Source organism: Chroicocephalus ridibundus, chromosome 1 (assembly GCF_963924245.1).
Source record: "Chroicocephalus ridibundus chromosome 1, bChrRid1.1, whole genome shotgun sequence".
Lineage (NCBI taxonomy): Eukaryota > Metazoa > Chordata > Aves > Charadriiformes > Laridae > Chroicocephalus > Chroicocephalus ridibundus.
Window position 1 is genome coordinate 32,269,032 of NC_086284.1, and position 22,530 is coordinate 32,291,561.

At 41.1% G+C, this 22,530-nt stretch overlaps 1 protein-coding gene across 1 annotated transcript; it reads right to left on the reverse strand.

Moving 5' to 3' along the window:
• SERPINE3 (serpin family E member 3) lies at positions 1–21,057 on the reverse strand. The gene is made up of 8 exons (XM_063341812.1): positions 20,796–21,057; positions 16,260–16,493; positions 14,758–14,955; positions 8,863–9,061; positions 7,711–7,811; positions 4,680–4,766; positions 2,270–2,353; positions 1–41 (listed from the first exon to the last, which is right to left on the reverse strand). The coding sequence occupies exons 1-8, from the start codon at positions 21,055–21,057 to the stop codon at positions 1–3; spliced, it is 1,206 nt and encodes a 401-aa protein (XP_063197882.1).
• Positions 21,058–22,530: the final 1,473 nt, after the last annotated feature.

Sequence of the window (22,530 nt, forward strand, 5' to 3'; positions counted from 1 at the left end):
TTATGAAGGATTTGTAACTCTTCCTATAAAAAGTACTGAACCTGTAAATGAAAACAATATTAACATTATTTCAGTTTGGGACCACATTTTCAACATGTAGTACAGTTTAAATACATAAATTAGGCACGGAACTGTCATATTTGTGATGATCATTCATTGCTTGTATGGAAAAATAGACTGCAATTGCCTGCTTGCCTTAGAATAATTTGAACATTTCTGTATTAAAAACAAAGGCCTTTCCGAACAGTTGGTAACTCAAACCAGAAATTCACCAAAACTTGAAAAACTTACATGAACTATTGACTAAAGAATCCCTTTTGAACTGAGCAAAACAGAGCCTAAATGCAGTCTTTTGTGTTAATATTGTAGTTACAGAAGAGATTATTACAACCCCTTGAATGAAATCACTGCCTCAGAGTCATTGAATTTGTGGTTCAGTTGTTTGTATCGCTGTTAGCTTCCCTGTTCTTCCCAGGGAATGCATTCAAACTTGGAATTCAGATTAAGAACCCCCAAACTTTTTCAATAGTTATAGGAGTGACTGACATAGTCTCTGGTTTAGCCATAGTGTGTCTGTTGGTATGTTTTCCCTTTCTTCTCCCTGAGGGTTCCGCATAGGTCGATTGGAAGGTATATATTTTGTTATGCTTTATATAAAAATCCTGTTTTACAATCTGATTTCCTTCCTTTGTATATAATTTTTATAATTTATGTAAACTAAGCAATTTTATTCACTGAAATAATTTTGTTCTTTATCCTGAAGAGTCTGTGGCTCACGTTTCACAGATGAGCTTTTGGTGCCTTTTTGTTTTTTTTTAATTCTGTGTTTGCCAAGTAAAAAGACTTTTATTCACTGAATGGTAATGATTGCCAAAGCATATTTAAAACAACTTCCCCACCAAGGTAGTGCTTTTTTCCTTAAAAAGATTTGTTTGTATTTTGGTCAAAATGTAAGATACGGTTTTATAAAGCAGTGTTGCATACCCAGGTATGCACCAACTAAGAGAACAGAGCGTGTCGCTTGGAAGCAGATAAAGAAAATGATTCTTCAGTCATCTTGCCTTAAAAATGGCCGTATGTTCCCTTGAAAGCTAAACAGATGTGACCCCAGTTATGAGAGACTTGGTGGTTTGAAGGATTTTTAGGAAAATACTTAATGTGCAAATTTCCTGCATTGCTAAGAATGGTTAGAGTCATTGGAGATGGCCTGATGCTTTGGAGGAGCAAACACCTGCTAAATGTTGCATAATACAGTTCTTTATTATTGCCAATGAGCTATATGGTATTTTCCTTCAGCAGAGATTCTGGAGTGACTTATGTAATTGGACATCTGAAATGAGCGATATAGCCTAACGCTGAAGCTAAAGGAGCACTGGGATGCTTTGCTCTTTTCAGACATGCTCTGCAATTTTGTGTGTTTGTTTTGGGGGCTGTGGGAGTTCATTCGCAAGAAAAAGAGTTATCGGTTGCAACAGAAACATGCTTTTTTTTTTTTGTCAGTTCCTTGCAAAAGTGAAGATACAAGTTAGGCTTTTTTCAGAGCTGTTACCTGATTACATAGAATGAATACCCATGGCTTTTGGTAACCTGAATGTCTCGTGAGGATACTAAGTAGTGAAGAGTCCAGATGTATAAAGCTTATCCCCTTGAAGGTGTTGATATTGAAGATACAAGGGAAGAGAAACTTACTTCTGCATATTCTGAGCCGTAGCTGGGCAAAAGAGTGTTGGTCTTCAGAATTTCTGAGCTATCCCCCTAGAAACTGCTGAGGTAGGAATTAGTACAGGGAGTTTCAGGCCCTGGAGTCCTGGTGCCTACAGGCAGAAGTCTGTTTGCTGTGTGCCATCTGTGTAGGCATGGATACGTTTCATTTATAGGGAAAGTTTTATCTTTTAACTTCTTCGGATATGAATTCAGCTGATCCAGCCCACTTGTAATTTGAATTGTCCTGTGGAGGTCAGTCCCTAATCCTGGGGCATTTAAGATCTGTAAGATCTTTCTAGTGCCTATAATTATGGTAGAAATCTCTTTGAGCACATACTGCGTATACACAGGAGAGGCTAATCTGGCTTCCCTGCCTTCTATGAGTACCATGCGTTCTTTTTAAAGAAAATAAACTATTCTTTATGCTTTAAAATCCCTAAACCCGCTGTTCCCATGGTTGTTGAAAATTCTGGACTAAAGAATGGCACGCTATTTACAAAGAACTTCTTATTGGTTTCAGTGCTGCTTGTGAAGGATTCTTTACTGAAACGGAGAGCATGCCTACCTGTGTTAGCTTGTCTCAGGAAAAATGTGAAAGGTCTGTCTGCTTTGAAGATAGGCGTTCGAGATCTTTTTAGTAATACTATTGCTGTAACGCAACAAAGAAAACGTTAGTAAAATGTGTCCATTTTCATTCCATCTTCTGTACAGTGCCCTCGAGCTCTGATGTTTAGTACCATGAGTTTTGAGTTGCTCCTCTCCTTTAAGAATGAAACAACAGTTTTATCCAACAGTGAAATCAGTCTGAGTGAACGAACAAGTCAAGTGACTCCACGCAACTGATTTGTGTGTATTTTGTTGCTGAAGTGAGTCTGTCTGGCTTTGGATTTCAAAGGTAGTACAATTTTTGTTCTTATCACAGCCCTAACTCTGTTGAAGTCATACCATGCTATTGCCTAACCTGTCAGCCCATCCTTAGCTGTGCTGTTCTGGTAAAAAAAGATAAGCGAGGCACAGATGTAGTCCCTTGTCTAAATGGGAGACAAACATCAGAGAAATATCTACATCATCTTGGAATTTCTCTGTCAGAGCTCTCAACAAAACCTAAGTGTCCTCAATCTCAGTTTATGACTGTCCTTCCTCTCTCTGGTTGTGGGCTAATTATTAGATTAAATAGAGTCCTTAAGAATTACGACGGTTCGGCTATTATTAAAATACATCTTGTTTAAACAAAATCTTCCTTGCTGCTATCTAGTATTAAGAACAGATTATCAGAAAAACCCCAATACTAAAAAACCCAGATTTGGATTATTTTTTAATGAGCAGTTAAAACAATGGAATTCAATTGAAAATTCAGGTAAGATTCTGTAAAACTAGTTTGAGTGGTACTATTTCAGTGCTCCTAAGAAAAGTGCCTATTTTAGCTTTCAATCTGTGACTAGATCCAGAGCTTTTAAAGTAAATGATAAACATAATTATACCTTTTTAAATCGGCTTCTTAGCTTGGTCTGACTGGAGTTAAGGGAAGTTTTGGCATTGGTTTCAATGGGATAAAGGTTTGATGTCTGATTACTGTTACCCTTAGTGTTTGGTATATAATTGAAGCCACCTAAAAGCTTTTATTTTGTTTGGGAACTACCAGAAAAATTACTAAAAATATTAATGCCCCAGTGGAGATGAAAATTGTCATAAATTAAAACTACAGCTCTGCAGAAAGGTTAACTTCTGTCAAATTTTCACTGTACACCCACGTATGTGCAGCATGTGCCTTATTCAAAGTTGTTGCTAGAAGAATGCTACACCGAATTAGGTGTGCTCGGGTTCCTTTTAGCATCATGACCGTGGGATGTACTGCGGTGCTCTCCCCACGTGCCTCTTGGATTCCTTTCTGAAAGAAAGGAGGGCAAGCAGGAGAAATGGGAGAGACCCGCATCTTGCCCTGATCTGCAGGCAAGGACCACCGGCGTTTGCCACATGTGTGTGGAGCACATCTACAGCCAGTGCAGCCCAAGGAAGCAGCGAGGTGAGATGCGGTTAACCATCACCCTTCTGCTGGGCTGACGTTTGAACAGCTTGATGAGGACACGTTCAGCTTCTGAAGAGAAGCAAGTGGCAGTAACGCCTACGGTACTCCATGCGGGGGTCTGGGGCTGCTGCTGCTTTTCATGCTGTAGCATGCTGTAGCTTGTAGCATCTCCACAGCGTCTGAGGCTTCCAAAAGGGAAACAAAAAAGCAGGGTCCGCCTTTGATAAAGCTTATGTGACAAAAATAAATAGAAAAACGGGGATTGCACAGCTCAGTAATTTTACTTCCCCTGTTTTATGTAAGTTGTGATGGAGGATTTCTATTGAGATGTCATTCAGCTTATGAAGGTCACTTATTGACTCTGTGGTCCATAGCTGAGACTTTGCTCTGAATCTCCCCATTCAGCCAGCCCAAGCTGCTCGCTTGGCAATGACCTGTTAGCAGAAACTACTGCACACGAAGGTCACACCTCAAAGTACATAAGAAACAAGACTACCTTCATCTTCATGAAGACAAAACTTTCTAGTCATGACCTTCAATGCTACCAGAGAGATCATCTTCAAATAACAAATCCCATAATGGTTCAGGAGCTACGGACAAAACATTAGTAACCCTTTTTCATTCTTTGCTTTTATGATCTGAGCAAATGTATTTGACCGACAGAAAAATAAGTGGTTTTCTTCAACTGGATTTTCCCTGGGCTGGTAAAGCTGGTTTTCACTTGAATGTTTATGTTAGTCTAAGATCAAACGTGGAAAGGGAAGAGATTTAAGAGTTCTTCTGAACAATTACAAAGGTGAAATGGAAGTGTGTTAAATATAAAAGGTTTAGGTAAGGCACAGATTGAAATAGTACCATGCTTTTTTTCCCCCTTAAATAAAAGGCTGGTACTTGTTTCTGTAGTGATACTCTTCAGAAGTGAAAAGCCAAGTTTCTGTATTTGATTTACCTGTAGTTCCTGATGCCTTCGTACCGTCTTCTGTTACTTTGATCTCTGCTTTGTGAATAGCTTCTGAAAGATAAAGACTACCTTGCTCTGCAAAAAGCCCAGAAATGAATATTAATAGTTATTTTCTGAATTCCATTGTGGACACCTTTTTTTTTTTTTTAATTCAGAATGCTTTCACCTTTTTTCTGACATAACTGTTAGCTATTTCACCCGGGCAACTAATTCAGTGATAGCATACCGAATACAATGAGTTGTCACACTATTAGTTTTTCTTCTGTTGCAAATTCCTTCCATTGGTTCCTTCACCACATCACGTTCAGAAAGACAGCACAGTATAAACCTTCCTTTCAATGGCTTTTTCTGTACCTGGCTTCCACGTTAGAAGATCCTCAGTTCTAATTTTGACTCAGCTCCTGATTTTTTGCATGTGTGCCTAACATGGATGCACACAAACAGTCTGAACATCTCAGCAAGCTTGATGTGGAGGACTTTTTAGCTCAGCATGTAGTTGAGATAGTATGACTACATGGCTTTTGGACCAGTGTGACCTTATGTGCAGACAACTTGGAGAATAAGCTAAAACGTTCATGTGTGTCTTGAGTCTGTCTGCCTGAACACGTTCTTTGTCAGAGTGCAGCTTTCTTGATTGCCCAGGTGCCTCGGACTTCTACGTGAAGTGTGGCTCCTGCTTTCAGACAGGCAGTGAAGTTTTTAGGAAAAATTCACTACTGTGAATGCAAAGTTGGAGTATTTTTCTGCTTAAAGGCCTTTCTGCTATTGACTTCTCATAATTCAGATCTGCTTTCTAATCTGTGGGAAAGACAAGACTTGGACTGTGTGTTGGTGTAAACCTGGAAGAGCTGTGAGGTGTCCTCGTATTTCTGTTGATGGAGCCAGCTGCCATCTGGCCCATTTCTGCTGCCGTCCAGTGGTGGGATTCGGGCTGACACTACAGAAAAGCATCGCTTTGATAATAGGAACATCATCTCCCTCGTTTCTACCCCTATTTACGTATTGGACAATAGCGGACTGAATGCTGAATGGGAATTACTAGTTTGAGAGGTCTCCAGCTTGTGGTGGAAAGCAAGGTGACGTGGTGAGAGTAGAAACTAATTAACATGGTGGGGACAATGAATGAAATGAGGAACTGTTGGAAGGGAAATTGCAGGAAAAAAACACTCTTCAGGAATAAATGGTGGGACCGTGACTTAAAATGGAGCTTGGAAAAAATTAATTTCAGAAAGATGCCAAGGAGAGTGTTACAAGTCTGCTTCTTCCCAACTGACTGCAGAGGGCAGAAAGCAGGGAAGGTTGAGAGGTTTTTTCTTTCTTGTCTGAATCAGAGGATCGAGCTTGACACATAAGTAAAACCAAGGAAATACTAAAAGACCGTTTTATCTGTTTCTGTATGAATTTTGACCAGTCAAAAACCTAAGGTGAAAACAAGCAAGACAAAGCTGGGGAGAGGCAGAATTTTTAAAATTAGATAAATCTAACATATTTTGGAGGGAAAAAAATAGAAGCTTTCAGGCATAAAGAAGCTATTCCAGGTCTGAAATGAAGATTTTTTTTTTTTTTTTTTTGCTAAATAGTATCTGAGAGTAAATATTCTGAAAATTATGGCTACTCCTTCATATGGAAGAGGAACTGAAAACTTAACTTTTTCCAAGTGCCTCGCTTAAATAAAAGATAAACCTTCCTTATAAACTTTGCCTCATGTAACTTTTGAGTCGTCATAGCTGTAAACCTACTATTATGATACATAACTGTGTAGCGTAGGAGTACAACTGAGAAGGGTCTCAGAATATCCTTTAATCCATAACCCTGCCACAGGCAGGATCAGCTACTTCTACAAGCCTTGCCCTGTGTGGCGTGAAGCAGAAAGCCACTGAGTTGCTTACGTAAGAAAGAAGCTGCTAAATGAGATAATTTAGGGTGGAGTTAATTTCCTCAAAGTATTTCTCTTATTTAAATAGATGTTAACTTCATGAAATGCATGCTTGTGCAGTTTACCAGTATATTAACATTATTTTGCAATAAACAAAGGAGCAGGCTTTAACAAATATGTGGGCAATGACAAATTATTTTAACGGGCATCTCTTTGCAGTGTGAGATATGTACTGCAATAAAACAATGCCGTAAAAGGGGTATAAAAACCCCCACGTAAGTCATGTGCCTTCTGAGGTTTGTTCCAGGAAAGCAACTTTTCTGTAAAAGCAGCTTTGTTTAAATTGGAGGAATTTCTTCTTGTCATACCTCCATTTATTTACTCCCACGCACAAGAATTGCATGAACTCTGCCATTTCTCTGGGCAGTTGCCACTCTCGGTCTTTGCTGTGAGCAGAAGTGACTAAGTTAAAATAATTTGTGTTACTGGTACTAGTCAAAAAAAAAAAAAAAAGAAAAAGGAAATAGATAATTTGTATTTTTTTAGTATTTAATATTAAATAGGGATAAAAATTTTCCAAGAAGCGGGATAATTTCGGACTGCCAAACCCAAGAGAGTTTACAATCATAACACTAGTATTTTAGCGAAGGGAAAGTATAATTTAGTCCACTGGTCGCTGGATTAACAAGACAACAACAGCATGGGCATATGTCAACGTTGTTTGTGGTGTCAAGAGTTGAAATGCAGACCTGTTGGACCACCATCCCTAACTGTTAAATGACTATTTAAAAACCAGCATAGGAATGCAAGTTGTGTTAAAGCATCCTAAATCTCTGAATAAATAACCATTTTCTGGGCCTACACTGTCTTGACAGTTTTAATCTTAAAGAAAGAAGAAGACAAAAAAAAAGGAGGAGCAAGAGCAAAATCAGCCCTGTCCCTTTCAGATTCTTCTTTCCTACAAAACAACAGCTCAAAATGCAGTTGCCAGTAATAAAGTAGAACAGTTGAGTGTGAATTGTGTTTGAGAGGTCCACAGAGAAGTACAATCAATTCAGAAGGCCCGGGTCTACTGAAGCGTTCAAATGTAAGAGTCTACAACTATTGGTCAATGATCATTTTTTATTCAGTCAAGCCTCTTACCTGAAATACCTTTAAAATTAGCAGTGATGGGATCAAATGCGTCTCTAATTCCCAAGGCAGAAAAAACTGTCTTTAGGTCAAAAAGGCTTTGAATACTGAACCTGAAATTAACACGATAGATTTTATTTAAATGTGGGATTTATAGTTTCATAGAGCTAGAAGGTGGAACAAGTGCAATTTATTTCAAGCCTTTGCATTTCATCCATCTGTTTCCTCTGTCTGATTAAGGGTACTTTGCAGAAAAGCGACTCATCTTCACCTGAAGACATTAACAGAAGGAATCCCTTGCCTCCCTCTATTGCAATCAGACCACCTTTCAGTCTTCTTGACACGTGAACTCAGCGTTTTTGCAAGTGTCCTCTTTTTAACAATGTTTTTGGCCGTAGCAAAGGGCCCTTTGAAACAGTTGCAAAAAGATTAGCTTGGAGAGAGAGAGCATTAGTGTACAAATTGTTTTTCAGCACTTCATTAACGTGGGGAATGTATTGTAAGAGATGTGTAATGGGGCCCTTCCATGCTGATCCGTACAATAGGTACAGCCACAAAAGGCTCTCCTGCACCTGATTCCTCCTGCTGTGCAATTTCATTTGAATAGCTGATAGAAAATAGCTCCAGGATGTGCGCGTTTGCTAGCAACGGCGAACGACTAATGTGGAAAATGGATGGCTGAAACTTGCTTTGAGCACAGAAAGATGGATAGGACTGGTGGGGGGCCCTAAATTCTTTGTTGAGTACTTCTGTTGTATACTAGCAAGTTATAAAAATAAGCTATTGCCTTTCTTTTAAAGGTTATATATTTACTCTTTCTTAAGCAAACAGAAAAATGGAGTGTGGGAAAGGGCCAGGAACATTTGGGTCTTTTTAGATCTTTAAAGGGTCATTATACCCAAACAAATTTTAAGTAAAAGCTGTAGAATCAGCTGAAATACTTGGGTTTTTAAACAGTACAGAGCATACCAGAGAGTTTTGGCATTCCCAGCTCACCTCTTCACGGCTTAAGAGAGGGTTAGAGCTTTTCTGATCATGTGATGAATAACAAAACTGAAAGCATCTCATTTGTTTTTATCTCACACATTGCTCTTGTCAGCGCTATCACACAGAATTCCGGCAACCGAAGTAGTGAAGCTATTTTGCAGTGCTAATATTGCTTACCTAGGGAGAAAAATGTCCATCTTCGTTCTCTTTAAGCTGTTGGCCCAGAGGTTTATGGTTTTGGCAGAAAGGTGAGACTCAATCTGGGACAAAGGTGTTCTTTTGTGGCTGGGAAGCACTAGGACCATGCTGAGTTTCTCCCCCAGGTAAGGTAACTCGAGCACGTTGAAGGCCTCCAGAGCTGCAGTCTGGAATTGGCCTGTGGGTGGGAAAATATACATCTTATTTCATCATTCAAGTGGGGAAAAAAAGCCCAAACCCACAACCTAAGCCTGGGTCAGCAGACGGTTCAGAATAGCAGTGATGGGGTATAAGGGGTTGTCTCGAGCACATAATAGTAGCTGAAGCACTGTCTCAACAGGGAATGGATGTTTTATTACTTTCTCATATAGTAGCTCTCCTCCTTGCTCAGAGGTTAAAAAACATTACTGAGGCAATGACAGTAACTTTATGGTGACTTCTCCTGCAATGCTTGTGCTATAAATAAACTTACAATTTTGTAATATCTTTCACTAAAAGTTCACTACTGATAGAAATTGGAAAAACAAAATGAAGTGTCCGGTTTAACTAAGTGAAACCAACTTTGCCTCCTGTGTCCATCTTTACCACCTTTAAAAATCAGTTTCAACCTTATTTCAAGAAACAAATAGTTCCATTAAACAATAATGTAATTAAGTTTATGCTTATTTAAGCACCAATTTTATTGTTTTTGAAAATCTAGGCACAAAGACCTATCAAAATCAGATGAAGGTAATAAAAACTAGTCTCAAAAGTAAAAGCTGGGGGGCTTCCAAACTCGTAGTTAGTTATGCAACAATTTGTAACAGCCATATAAAAGTATCATTGTAGTTCCATATTTCGAAGAACAATTAATCCAGGCGTTTCTAATGGACTCTGTTATACAGTAGAATAGATTCAATTATCACAATTCTACGTGCTTATTTTTTAATCTGTTAATACAATAAATTCACCCAGCTGTAGTAGTTGCATCTTCAAGGGTAGATACGCTTTTTGAGTCGGGGTTATAAATAACAGGAAAGACATTGAGGTGCTGGAGCGGGCCCAGAGAAGGGCAACGAAGCTGGTGAGGGATCTGGAGAACAAGTCTTATGAGGAGCGGCTGAGGGAACTGGGGCTGTTTGGGCTGGAGAAAAGGAGGTTGAGGGGAGACCTTATCACTTTCTACAACTGCCTGAAAGGAGGTTGTAGCGAGGTGGGGGTCGGTCTCTTCTCCCATGTAACGGGTGATAGGAGAAGAGGAAATGGCCTCAGGTTGCGCCAGGGGAGGTTTAGACTGGATATCAGGAAAAATTTTCACACTGAAAGGGTTATCAAGCATTGGCACAGGCTGCCCAGGGAAGTGGCTGAGGCGCCATCCCTGGAGGTATTTAAAAGACGGGTAGACATAGTCTTAGAGATATGGTTTAGTGATGGTTTTTGTCAGAGTTAGGTTGATGGTTGGTAAGGTCCCTTCCAACCTAGGCGATTCTATGATTCTATGTCTGTAATATCTAAATATTTGCTATAGGATGTCTCAAACGTTTAGTGTACAACATTTGTTAGTTTTGCAGATGTGGACTAGATAGAATTCATTAAGTGTTGATTATTCTGCTAGATTAAATTTTAGGCTCTTAGATTAGCCCTTCTGCCATGTAACGTGGAGAGGGAATTGCGCTGCTAAAACCACCTCCCAGCATGGAGACAGTTTGCTGGGAAAAGACCTTCTGGTTTGTAACGGGCAAGCAGGGAAGTTTTACATTTGTAGCACACTGGACATGAGTGGTTTAATTTGTGGGCATGCTGATATTTTGAAGTGAAAATGTTCTGCACAAAGGTTATATAGTCCTTATTTGTTAATTGGAAAGAAAAATCAAAGACTTGAAATTATTGAGTCAGAATTTGGTGTTCGTTACTTGAACTGATTTTGAGCGTCCCATAAGGATTATATATATGCTAAATCAGTATTCAAATATAGTTAACAAATCGGTTGGAATAATGAATATGTAAAATAGCTGCAGTGTTTAAAAGACATGTGTAAACAGTAATGGTTACATTTTCTTAGAGCAGTGTTAATTGTCCCCAGGCAGATTTGTTCTGTGTGGCCATGTTAAAAGGATAAATAATTTTGTAAATGCTGAGATAATAACAGGCCACAGCTAATCTTTCTTGCTCTGTGTTTTGGATCCTGTTGGGAGACAGCTGCTATCATTTAATAATGAAGGGAAAGTTATCTCCCGCCTCTGTTTTGTTGTACTGAACCCGTCTTTTGTATTAATTTCAAACTGTTTTGTTATAGATGTTTCTAGCATTTCTAGTTACAAAGACTGAATTGGCGCTATCAAATCTGACAACCAGCAAATTTCAAATGATCCCTCTCGTTTCGACTTCCCTCAAAAGTCTCCTCAGCTGCAGAGAGCTCACACGTTTCAGATCGGATGAAAATGTAATCCCATTATGTTGGTAACTTTTCTGTGCATGTATTTAACACTCCAGCTACCTACTTAAGGACGATAGGATGGAGTTCTTGTGTTTAGGCAAATGGTCAGACAAGCAAGCAGACAGACAAGCATGGAGATACATGGATTTGATGGAAGGACCTCTCAATGGATAAGGAATTGGATGGATGGTTGCATTCAAAGAGTTTTAAACCAAAAGAGGGTAGATTTAGGTCTGATATTAGGAAGAAATTCTGTAATCTGAGGGTGCTGGGACACTGGAATAGTCCCAGAGAGGTTGTGGAAGTCCCATCTCTCAAAGAATTCAAGGCCAGGCTGGATGGGGCTTTGAGCAACCTGGTCTAGTTGCTCTAGAGATGTCCCTGCCCATGGCAGGGGGGTTGGAACTAGATGATCTTTAAGGTCCCTTCCAACTCTAAACATTCTATGATTCTATGTTTCTACGAATGCTCCAAGTCAGAGGTGTGAATGCACTCAGGAGCTGCCAATCCCAGCAGGAGGAAGAAGCATGGTGGACACACCACAGATGTCCCAGAAGAAGAAATACCATAAAGAAAGATGTAACAGTAAGGACAAGCTTGCAAAGAGCAAAAAAATAATTCCTTAGCCAGGCCAATTATGGTTCAGAGATAAATAGGCATAGAAATAATGAGTGGCCAACTGCCCACTTCATGTGACTGTTGCACCAAAAAGGAGAATGTTTTAGCCATATAAACAAGAGAAAAAAGAAGGAAGAATGGTACTGCTGAACACCGTGAATTTAATTTTTTTAGATTCATCCCAATTATTTGCTGGAACTGATGTGAAAGAAATAATCTGATGATATAGCAGAGGATAATGGTGAGGTTCCTAAAGGAAACGAGGAAAAAACAGGACGTATTACAGCACCAGAGACCGAAAAAAAGTTTAAACTACTTGAGAGAGACAAATAATAATCTGGGGCCTGGATGATCATCACCCCAAATACAAAAAAAACTTGTATGTGAAATCGCAAGTGTGTCAGCAAAGATTTTTAATAGACCTGTAGATTCAGTTGTGTCCCATGACTGGAAAACAGGAGTGTATTTATGAAGAAAAGAAAGTGACCTGGGAAATTTCAGGTCTTTGTTGGAGGAGTTTTAGAACGTATCCTGGAGAAAAGAATAATCAAGTCACGGAGGGAAATGGAAAGTGAGATAAGTTACAACATCAGGTCGACCCTAGCAAATAAATCTACATGCTTGATAACTAATTTGACAAAAAGGCATAGATCTAGCCATCTAGTTTTAAGTAAAACATTATACATAGCTTCACTGTGGCACTATTTACAGGTAGAAGTGATGGCAACTAGAGCAAGAAATGAAAGGCAGCAAGCAGCCACTTGTTGGGGAAACTACAATGAGCTAAGCTAGAAGTGGGGGTCCCAGGTTGAAAAGAGGTTACTGGTGGCTTTCCAAAGTATTGCCAACACTCCAGACTTTCCTCAAAGACAGTGAGGTTACCATCATGAGTGCAGTGGTGGAAATCAAATGATGGTTCAAAACCACAAAAAAAGGTATATACCTGTGGAGATTTCCCTCCACTTGATTTACCTAGGACACAACAGCTGGAAAAAAACAGAGAAAGGAAAAAGGCCCAGGTGGGGTCGACCTTGAGTAACCACCCTGAGCTGATTCTGCGGTGCACTATGCAAGGTATTTTTAGCAAGTCATAGAAATACTAAGAACATTTTATTAAGCATATATATGGCCTCATTAAAAGTATTATGTACGTTCCTGGCCACTTATTTTCAAGAAAGGTTAATTTAAATTGGAGAAGTGCAGAAAAGGACTACTGGAGAATTGGAGTATCTGTTTCTTGAATAGATTAGAATCATAGAATGTTTAGAGTTGGAAGGGACCTTAAAGATCATCTAGTTCCAACCCCCCTGCCATGGGCAGGGACACCTCACATTAGATTGGGTTGCTCAGAGCCCCATCCAGCCTGGCCTTAAAAACTTCCAGGGATGGGGATTCCACCATCCCTCTGGGCGACCTGTTCCAGTGTCTCACCACCCTCATGGTGAAGAACTTCTTCCTAACGTCCAGTCTGAATCGACCCATCTCTAGTTTTAATCCATTCCCTCTAGTCCTACCATCACCCGACATCCTAAAAAGTCCCTCACCAGCCTTCTTGTAGGCCCCCTTAAGATACTGGTAGGCCACTCTAAGGTCTCCTCGGAGCCTTCTTTTCTCCAGACCGAACAACCCCAACTCCGTCTGTCCTCATAGAAGAGGTGCTCCAGCCCTCTGATCATCCTCGTGGCCCTTCTCTGGATACGTTCCAGAGAGTTCTAGAAAAGCCTGGCGTCTTCAGCTTAGCTAACAGGAAACTGAGAGGCAGCTTGGTGACTGGTAAATACTTTTGGGAGTAAATATCAAAGTTGAAGAGAAACTATTTAGGTTAAAGGACAAAGCTGTCACAATGGTGAGAGATATAAATTTGTCCTGAACAAGTTTAGACTTGGAATTAGAAAGTTTTTTACCCTAGTGAAGTTTTGAAATTTAGGGTAGAAGGGAAACGGGTTTTTTATGTTTTGAAAGGGATTGTAGAGCTAACTGGAAGAATTCCTGGTGGTAGAAAATTAAGCGACAGCATGAGTCCTTCTGTCAGCAACCCACACACTCCAGGCCTTTGAAAGGAGCATATACTGTATTCATATATTATACAAATAAAAGTTTGATCTGTATTTATACTCTTAAGCCCGTGCTGAGAGCATCCACTGATTATAAGAGATTGAAAAATTCCTCTCTCTCTTTTATTGCAAAATTTGGCCCTGAAGATTTGCAGTTTTACCCTAAAGCCTTGGAGACTGGCTGTGACAGGAGGGATGGTGCTCATGGTGATATCGTCTCTCTGGTGCTCACACCCTGAAGGGGCAAACAGTGATCATGTTGAGGGGCTGGGAAATTTCTTACCCACCCCACAAATACCATTGGTAGGGGCTTGTTCTTGTTTTAGTCTTAACTGCCCCTCTGTCATGGGATCAGATGTGCTTCCTATGGTCCTCCCTTCCAAGGCAGCTTTATTTAACAAGCTCCCTGCTATTGCAAAGGACTTTGTATACCAAGGTGTACAGGTCTCTCCTGTTCCCTTCTCCTGGCACGTTCTCTTGGAGCCTTTTGGTTGTTTGCTATAGCTGACAAGTTAGTTGTGGAGTGCTGGGAGATGTTGGTCTGTGAGGGATGGGGCATGGACAGTAGATATTTTAGGAACCATTTTGAACCCAGGATCTGCTTCGTGATTGCCTGCAATTATAAGGATCCAATTCAGTCACCCATGTGGTGTTTTTGTTTGATGGGATTTCTTCTGAGACTTCTCCAAGCTGGAAAAATAGCACATCCTAGTGTGGTAGCTGTGGAAATTAAACAAAACTGTTCCATGTTGTACAATAGAGCAAATCTGGATCAAGGGCAATTACCGTAGTTAACGTCGGCTGTGTGATGCATTGTGGGCACTTTCAGGGTTGAGCCCTCTGCTGTGGTAAAAGGCAACATCTGGGTATCCATAAAGGAAAACTTCTTTTGCCACGTGCTTTTGAAGTACATGGTGCTCACCAGGGTGACCTGGCTGAGTGGTGACCCAGCACTCTCCAACGGAATGCCACGCACATCCCCACCTGCACGGAAAGAGGCAGGGAGGGGGACACTTGCCATCCTACTCACCCAGGCCTAAGGGCCAGGTCTGTGTGAGTAAATAAAGCAAGTTGGGTACTGCTCTCTGTCCCCAAAGGCAAGAGGCACAACCCACAGGGCACTGTTAAACCCTCTACTTTCCCCTCCCCACCTCTACATGGACCACATCACGGTTGCCTCTTGGTCCATGTTTTCCCCCGAACTGAGCTCGAGTTGGCCAACATTGAGGGCCAAAGTTGTGCCAGGACTATGCTACACGCTGAATAGCGTGGATGACAGCAGCCCAGTGCTCAGCACCATGCCCTGGTCCTAACTGGTTTTCTAGGTTAAATGTGCCCATGTGTATCTTGGAGTGGTTCATTGTTAGCACTAGATATCCCTCATGAAATGGATTCATGATTGCAGACTGCTTTATGAAGTAACTAAGTCAACTGAAGCTCATATCCTAATTCTCCTTCTCTCCTATTTACTTGGCAGTTCAGCTGATCCTTCTTTGAGTATCTGAAAGACTTTTGAACATGTGATCCCCTTTTAATTCATCGATACGCATGTGAGCACCACAATACGAACTCCCATTTTAGTACCTTCTTCTAGAGAAATACTTTTCTACCATGAAGCTGGATCACTTAGTACAGTTAATTTAAGAAGGATAGGGTTTTTTTTCCAATAGTAGCTTTAATGTTTGTATTTAACATCACCTCGCACGTTGATGGCCAAATTAACACTCACATAACTGAAGTTGAAGGGGCAAATCAGGGACTTATTTGCTCTGCTGCTTCGAAGGACTTGCTTTTTCAATTTTTTTTTTTCATTAACCCAGAGTTTAATTTCATTCATTTTGTTGCTTGTGTGGAAAGTGAATTATTTTTATTTCCCATTTTGACTTTTTAAACTCGGAGTCTGACCGCTGAGCTTATGGCCCTGCGTGTTCCCCATACCAGCATGAAAGCTTTTAACACAGTGAACTTGGTCGATGGGGATTTTGGCTGCTTCTCGTTAAAACTGAAAACGCTGCAAGTACTGCCATTTTAAAAATTAGAGGAACAAGGCCAAGCAGTTACCAGCTTGATACTGCAAACTTATACTCACAGATTCATGCCTATTCCAGCTCTTTCCTCCCATCAGAAATGAGCGTCAGCACAAGAATTAGATTTCCTGGCTCTCAGCCTTGGTTTGGACATCACAGAGTGTGGCAAAAAACTTTATACTTGGTTAAATGCAGTTTCTCTCACTACTCTTATTTCATGTTTTATTCGTATGCAATCATTCTCATGGGTTGTTACGTTACCCCCAAGGTTACTGGCGATCCATTCCTGTATTTGGGCTGCGGTCCTGTTGGGGTCGGTGAAGTTGGTTTGCTGCAGGCTGCTGTTTGCCCAGCGTGCAGCACGTGCAGCGAAGCGGGGTGAGAGCTGCACCCCGGCGTCCATGAAGAAGGAACACGCCAGCTGGACCACCGTGCCTTGGCTGGAGTCAGTGGCTCCTTCATACACCGCGTGCAAGAAGTCCTGCACACTTTGATCTGCCGGGCAAGAGAGAGGGAAAACCTGCAATTATCACGTTGAGCCAAGGGACAGCAGAGATTGCACCAGGGCTCCGCAGCTCTCAACTCCAGTGCTGACGCCCGTGGCCTCTGAAAGTTAAAGCACTATAACAACTGAAGCACCCTTGACTTTATGGGATATTAGTGTCAAGCACTACTGTCAAGGACGGTGACGCACTGGGCGCAGGAAAGCACTCTTTGTGTTGCTGTAGAAATCACTCCAGTGCAGATTCATCAAGTGGCCGATTTCACATCAGGCTCAACCCTTCTCCAAACACAGCTCTTACAGTTCATAAAGTATGTTATTTTTTCTTGGGTGCTTTCTGCGTTCCCATTACTGGGCCGTAGCACCTCTGGCTGTGACTGCCTGAGCTGCCGATGCCGCAGTACCACCATTTCCTTCTCCTGCCATCATCGATGCCACCCACCCCAGGAAAGGCACCTCCCTGACTGCCCCAGGTCTGTCTCTGCTACCCTTGGCTCTCATTTTCTTGAAGGATGGTGCCCCAAGCTGGCCCAGTATTGCAGATGAGCCCTGGCAATGCTAAATAGAGCTGACAGGTCGTGTCATGTGTGTTACAAGCGACTCTTCCTTTCATACAAACCACAAGAGTGTCTGAGTTTTTTTTGGAGTACAATTATATTTACCATTCTTTATTCATTTTACTAATTCCTAAGAACCCTCAGATCCTTTCCTAAAAACACTATTCTTTGGCTGATTTTTTCCTCAGTTTGAGTGGCTGATTATTCCTTCCAAATGTAGAATTTCGCACTGGTCCTACTGAATGGTGTCCTGTTCACTTCACACATTTCTCTGATTTTCCAGGATCCTTTTTAATTCTATTCGTGCCTTCCAAAATGCTTGTAGCAATGACGAGCTCAGTGTCATTCAAAAATTCAGTAATGTATTCTCTAGTTTGTTGTCTAGTGAAAAGAGTTAAATAATGCCCTGGTCTCCTGTTCCTGGGGAGCTCATGCTAGTTCAATGGCAGTGTCTTCTGTGATGGATACAGTGTTGACGTGTGGGCCCAAGAGGAACATGAGTCCTGCAAACTTAGAGGATCTTGTGTTTTTAAAAACACTAAGTTTCTAGTAGGGTCCCCTGAAGGGTGATTTAGCAACCATTTCTGGCTGCCATTATTTTGTAAGCTGTAATGGTTGGTGATGGGACAGTAGATGCTGAGGTGACCTCCTAAGGCCTGGGACTTGCACCTAGTCTGAACGATGCTTATGGGCTCTGTGTTAAATCTCCTCAAACTTCCTGTGTTCGCAGTTCAGCCCCTTTCCCATATCCCTTGTTGTGCTTTGGAGGAGACTTGCCTACGCCCAAGTCTTGTTGAGATTATGGCTTGCCTTTAAGAATTTTTCAGTAGGTTCCTCCTATAAATAAGTTTTCCATGAGGATTGGGAAACACCTGGGGCATCAGTGCCTCTCAGCTCTGCGGGACCACCAGGACCTTTTTGATTTCCCCACCAGGTGTCCCAATTTCTGTGTGAAATCTTAGCAGCTCACTGTTGTACACAAATTGCTGGCCACCACCTCCAAGGGTGGGTCAGTATTGTGCCCCTTGCTTCTCCAGGTTGCTGTACTTGGCTCAGGTGCTCCTCTGCCTTGGCCTGAAAGCTTGGGCAGCTCACGGGTATCTCACTTATGGTAGGAATAGCTGGGCTTGCTGTTATGGGCTGGCTGGAAATCCTCATTTTGACTCAAGGGAGACCTTAGGCAAAGGGGAAGAATCCCTCAGTTTCTCCAGACGCCTGTGGGTGGAGCAGTGCTGGAGGGAAGCAAGGCTGGTCTGCTGCCTTGGTCATGGGTGGTTTGGGGCAGCTAACCAGGGAAGTCCATCCCACCTGGACTGACCCGTCCCAGGCTGAGTGTGAGGTCAAGGGCAGGATCACTGTGAACCTCCAGCTGCCAGCCAGGTCACCAGGAGACTTTAACTACATTGGTTCAGATTCTTGATGGGGTAAAGGGAGAGTTTCATGACTACCGATTTCTACCACCTGAGAATCTAGTGCGTGTTTTCTAACCTAATAGCGCTCCTTTAATCACCTGCAGGAAGACTAATCACCTAGGGGAAGTTTGGTATTACAATTTAGATCTATTACTCTTTAAGGGATAAAATATTGAACTCCTTGAACAGATGTCAAGAAAACTCACACGGTCTGAGGCATAAAGTGCTTTTCTTGTGTGTTTTGCATTAGTGCAGGAGCATTTGGCTGGCTCTCTGGAGGATGTGAGAAATCAAAGATAGTAAATTGAAAGCAGATGTTAACGTGAGGTGTGGTATCCTGAGCTTGTAACTTCAGTCATATCGAGGTTCTTAGCTAACTAAAGTCTCTTCAATTCTTACTTGGAGAACGGTTCAAAATTGCTTTAAAATTCTCTACAGTTGATAAAATAAAACAGCAAAGAGAAAGCATTTTAAAGCACATCATTTTGTCTGTGCTGTCTAGAGAGACATCCCTTTATACCTTGTTTTTCTCAGTACTAGAATAAAGGTGAACAAATCTTCCAAACATTAAAAGAAGATTACAAGTGCATGTAAGAGCGGATTCTCAGTGAATAGTGAATGAACCATCAATGTTTTCATTGTTTTCAGCCTGCAGGATTTTAACCAAATTCTTCATTATTGTTTAAGACAGACCAACAGAAACATCAATGCAAACACCCAATGGATGAAAGGAATTTTATCAGATATGTACACATATGTTATTTGGTTTTGCTCATCTGATCGGAAATTTGATCTAAGTATTTGATTTTGTTTATTTGATTTAAACCACTTGAGGAAGTGAGCTCCTTCTCCATCACTGGAAATGTGCTGTTATAACCGGTAACAATAGATCCCATCCTACTTTATTTTCACATTCATGCATTAATATTACTGAAAGCCAAAGCTCATATGGCTTGTGCCACAGACGGAGATAAAACGAAGATAAAATGTCTGCTTGATATGATGTGCCACATGAGGAGAGGTAAAGCAATGCAAAAGAGCTAGCAGGTCATTAACAGCCTCTGCACTTCTCTTTGTTACATTTTGTGTCGAGATCTGTGCCTGAATTTCACTGTGCAATATTATTCTTAAGGTTCTTTCTTAATAACCGAGCCCCTAATGACCAGACGTGTCAAGCAAGGTACGATCCTTGTATGAATTAATGTTGTTCAAAATTACCCTATTGAATTTATCGAAACAGGAGTCTTATAGGCAAGACTTCATTATATCAGCTGCTCATAATGTAGATGCACTGTCCTTGTGTCAGTACCTGCAGCTGTATCTGTATGTACCAGCCAGAGTTAGCCCTTCCTGCAGTGTTGGTTTTGAATATCAATGCTATTTAGAATGGTACTGGTGACTAAGGCAGGTTATAGCACGGGAGGATGAAATTGCTGTAGGTTTTATCTTTAGTCTTCATACACTGGAAGTAAATTTTATGCTGAGACATAGCAGTGTCATCTCTATTCATAAGTCTTGTATGTAAACTGTAAATTTTGCAGATGAGGCAGTCGTCTGCTTTTCATAAACATTGTGCCCATAATGTAAAATAGTTTTTGACGTGTGATGTGAGATGGTAGGATAATCCAGAGCTAAAATGAAAACAGCATCCTTAAATTCAGCTGACTTAATGCTGGATTTTAAGACATCTGCCTTTTCCATACCCTTTCCAGATTCCCAGCGAGTTTTATTTTAGCTTGGTTTCAGGGAAAGATGCAATTGCACCATCCATCTGTCAATGTATATCTCTCTCTGCCAGTCTCCCTCTATTAACTTTTCGTCTTTTTGGCCAGTTAGAATAACATTAGAAAAAGGTGCAAAGTCTTAAAGGTAATTCAATTTCTATAGGTTTCATAAAATTTGTTAATGAGATAGGAGAGAAAACGACTCTCTTCTGCCTGGCACCTCCTCAAAGAGGACACAGGGGAGGCCAGGACACAAAGGACACAATCAGCCCCTGGGAAACCAGGAGCAATTCTGCTGTTCATGGAAGTAGCATTTCTAGATGTAGTTGTATTTCAGTGCAGTAAAAGAGTAAGCACTGATCAAGAAAAAAGAGGAATAATGACATGTGTATCAAATACTCCCTTGAGTTTCCTTTGTCCAGATGATACCTGGATAGCAAAGATAGAGAAAACACTCCTGAGCTACATCTTGTGGTGAGACAGAAGGCAGAAGTCTAGTATGACGCTTGCAATTGCTGTCTCCTTAGTAAAGCTGTGAATTTATTGCAAAATGTAAGGCAAGAAGCAAAATGCAAGGCGATTTTTTTTAAGCAGTACATTACCATGAATGTTGTATCCTAGGGCATCCTGCAGCTCTGTAAAGGTATTTCCTTGGGCTCCAAATTGCAGCAGCTCCAAAGAAGCAGCCACACTTGCTGGGGAGATGACCAGATTGGTTCTGTTCTCTGCTTCGGATACATGGCGGTAGAGATTGATGGCAAATTCAGTCTTCAGCTCTTTCAGCTCATCATAGGAGATGCAGTTTCCCTTAGTTAAGCAGCAGCAAGCAGACAGGATAAATGTAGAGAAGAAAATGGGCAACATGAAGGTGAACCAAGAACACTCTCCACCAACTAATCATACCTGCAATTAATAATACAGATATATTTAGAAAAGCAATAGGCTGAGCTGACAGAGGCATTTTTTCTTTCCATCAGTGTTAAGATATGACTTACAATAGTAATGATCACCGTTAAAATACTTGTCCGGGTCTACCCAGTAGGTATTGTCATAAAGAAAAAAAATAAAAAATAAATAAATGTAGGGACTCGCTGGTGACTCTATTGACTAACAAGAACTGAGTTTTCCAGAATGCTGTACCCATATAGGATGGTTGGCCATTACAGTGCGTGGAGACACAGAGTTGGTTAAAAAGTTAGCTACCTGCACGCGTGATGGGACACCTTAGTGCAGTCTCTATCCTGCTGAGCACCCACAGCTCCTTTCTGTCCCCAGGAGAAAGGGGGTCACATCCAGCACTCCCAGAAGGAAGGCCACCCCTCGTGAGGTGCGGGTAGCTAACTGGAGGCTCCCGGCTGGGCTTTAGATCCAAGTTTGCAAAAGGCTGGCTTCAAATTTCCCCTCCAAGATATTCCTTCTATGAAGTTTATCCCAGTGAAAAAAGGTTGTATTTGCAAAAATCTCCAGTGCTTGCAGCATAAAATCACTGCATCAGATTTTTATGGGAAATCAAGCATTGGTCAATGTTATATTAAGAAATACTTAGATTCATATTTAAAGGAATAATGCTCAAATGACAGAATATCTTTCTTTATAAAATTTCGCCTTTTGAACGTTGTATACAAGTATACTTTAAAAAATACTGCACCTTCTTTCACTTCAGGATTTCCTACAAATCTTTCTCCATGCCCTTTGCTCTAGAGAGCACCTCTAATGCCTCGTATTTACTCACAGTTAGCTCTGTTAAATTGTCTTGCCTTTCTGTGTCCTTCTGGCTGTCTGAATGGAAGCTGTCTATGGAGGTCTTGTCTCCTTCTTTAATAGGTGGTGGAGTAAAGACTAAGTCATGAGACTGCATTTAAAGGGATAGTCAGTGATCAGAGTCTCTGTCGGCGATGTCTGTACCACTCTGTCCAAATTCCTGTAGGCTACAAGCTCTATGGAGAGCCAGGCAAAGCGGCATGCCACTGACCAGCAAATCCAAGGCAAGGAACAAAAAGGTACACATGGAGATACAGTCAGCAACTTCCTTGCAAGCCCTGCTCGAGCCTCATGAGACTTGTGACCTGCTGGTACCGAGCAAGGCATCTCCTATCTCTCTTCCCACCCCCCTCCTCCTTTTATATGAATTCCATTGATTCCTCTGCCACAAAGGGGAAGAGAAAGGGCTCTCTGTGTACCAGGCACACAGCTAATTTTTTTCCCCCCACTTTGAAACATTATTCAGAAATCCCATGCAATTATAATGCCTTTATTTGCCATATTTTTTTTTTTTTAATGCCATCCCAAATAGCAAGATTTTCATTCACTCTTTAGTTTCCAGAAGGAAAGAAAAAA